The following is a 1,012-nucleotide window of genomic DNA, read 5'->3' on the forward strand; positions in this document are numbered from 1 at the left end:
TACAGGGGGTCCCAGGGTGCCACTAGGCCGTCCTGTGGGGATCTGCCTCCCTGCCTCTTCGCCCTGGCATGAGGACAACACTCGTCACAGGCAGGCACCTGAGGTCCCCTGAGCCCACCTCCTCCTTTGGTTGCAGATGGTGGTCTGGGGCAAGTCCTCCTCCGCCTGGCCCCAGATCCATACGTCAGGCTGCTACCGTTTGCCTTCTACAGGTAAGTGCCCCTGCTCCTCTGGTCGGTGACTTAATACCATCTCTCTCTCTCAGTGAAGGAGTTCACACCCAGGCGGTTGTGTGGTCAGAGAAAGGGTGTCACTCCTTCCCCAATCCTGTGGGACCATTTTGAGTCTCCCTTCACATGGGAAAGATGCCTGTAACCTTGTTCCTCAGATGAGTAGCTGCTCTGTGTTGCCACTCACTTCTGTACGATCTTAAGAGCCATGTGCTCTCTTCTCTTACCTTCAGCCTTCTCTCCTACTTTGATGAAGACGCCTTCATCAGGGAAGATGCCTTCCTGCGCGTTGCTGTCGACATGTACCTAAAGCTGATCTGTCTCTTCGTGACTGGGGAGACAAGTGCAGTCTCAGCTCTAGCTGGCAGGAGCCAGGAGCTCCAGGGCCAGGCAGGTGACACCGCTCACATACCCATGCAGCCAACTCTCGTGGTACAGTGAGCAGGTGGGGGTGCATCATGACCCCTCACAGTATACTCCTGACCTGTGGCTCTGCCTGTCTTCTCTCTAGGGTGACCCTGTAGGCTTGATAATAAAAGCTCGTCACTTTCTGCTGCAATCAATACCTAGGTGCCCAGAAAAGAGCTTTGCAAACATGGCAGAGGTAACACCCAGATCCTCAGTTGCATGTGTACTTTTAAGTCCAAATCACTGTTTAAACATTGAGTGCTGAAGACACTTGCATTGTGGCCACTCACCTGAAGGGCCATGGTTGCCAGCTTCTCTGCTGGCCCTGGGTGTCTGGGGGCCGCACTAGGCTGAGCATAGTTATTTTCTTGCAG

The 1,012-nt window shown here is 54.2% G+C and overlaps 1 protein-coding gene across 5 annotated transcripts in view; it reads left to right on the top strand.

Moving 5' to 3' along the window:
* Nucleotides 1-1,012, top strand: part of FANCA (FA complementation group A) — a 59,468-nt gene that overhangs the window by 57,347 nt on the left and 1,109 nt on the right. For all 5 annotated transcript variants that reach the window (XM_072731292.1, XM_072731294.1, XM_072731291.1 and 2 more), the window contains 3 exons: nt 137-212; nt 464-620; nt 742-834. In XM_072731292.1, the coding sequence (XP_072587393.1) occupies nt 137-212; nt 464-620; nt 742-834 (326 nt within the window). The remainder of the gene's footprint in view (nt 1-136; nt 213-463; nt 621-741; nt 835-1,012) is intronic.

The sequence above is a fragment of the Vulpes vulpes genome, chromosome 12 (assembly GCF_048418805.1).
Source record: "Vulpes vulpes isolate BD-2025 chromosome 12, VulVul3, whole genome shotgun sequence".
Taxonomy (NCBI): Eukaryota; Metazoa; Chordata; class Mammalia; order Carnivora; family Canidae; genus Vulpes; species Vulpes vulpes.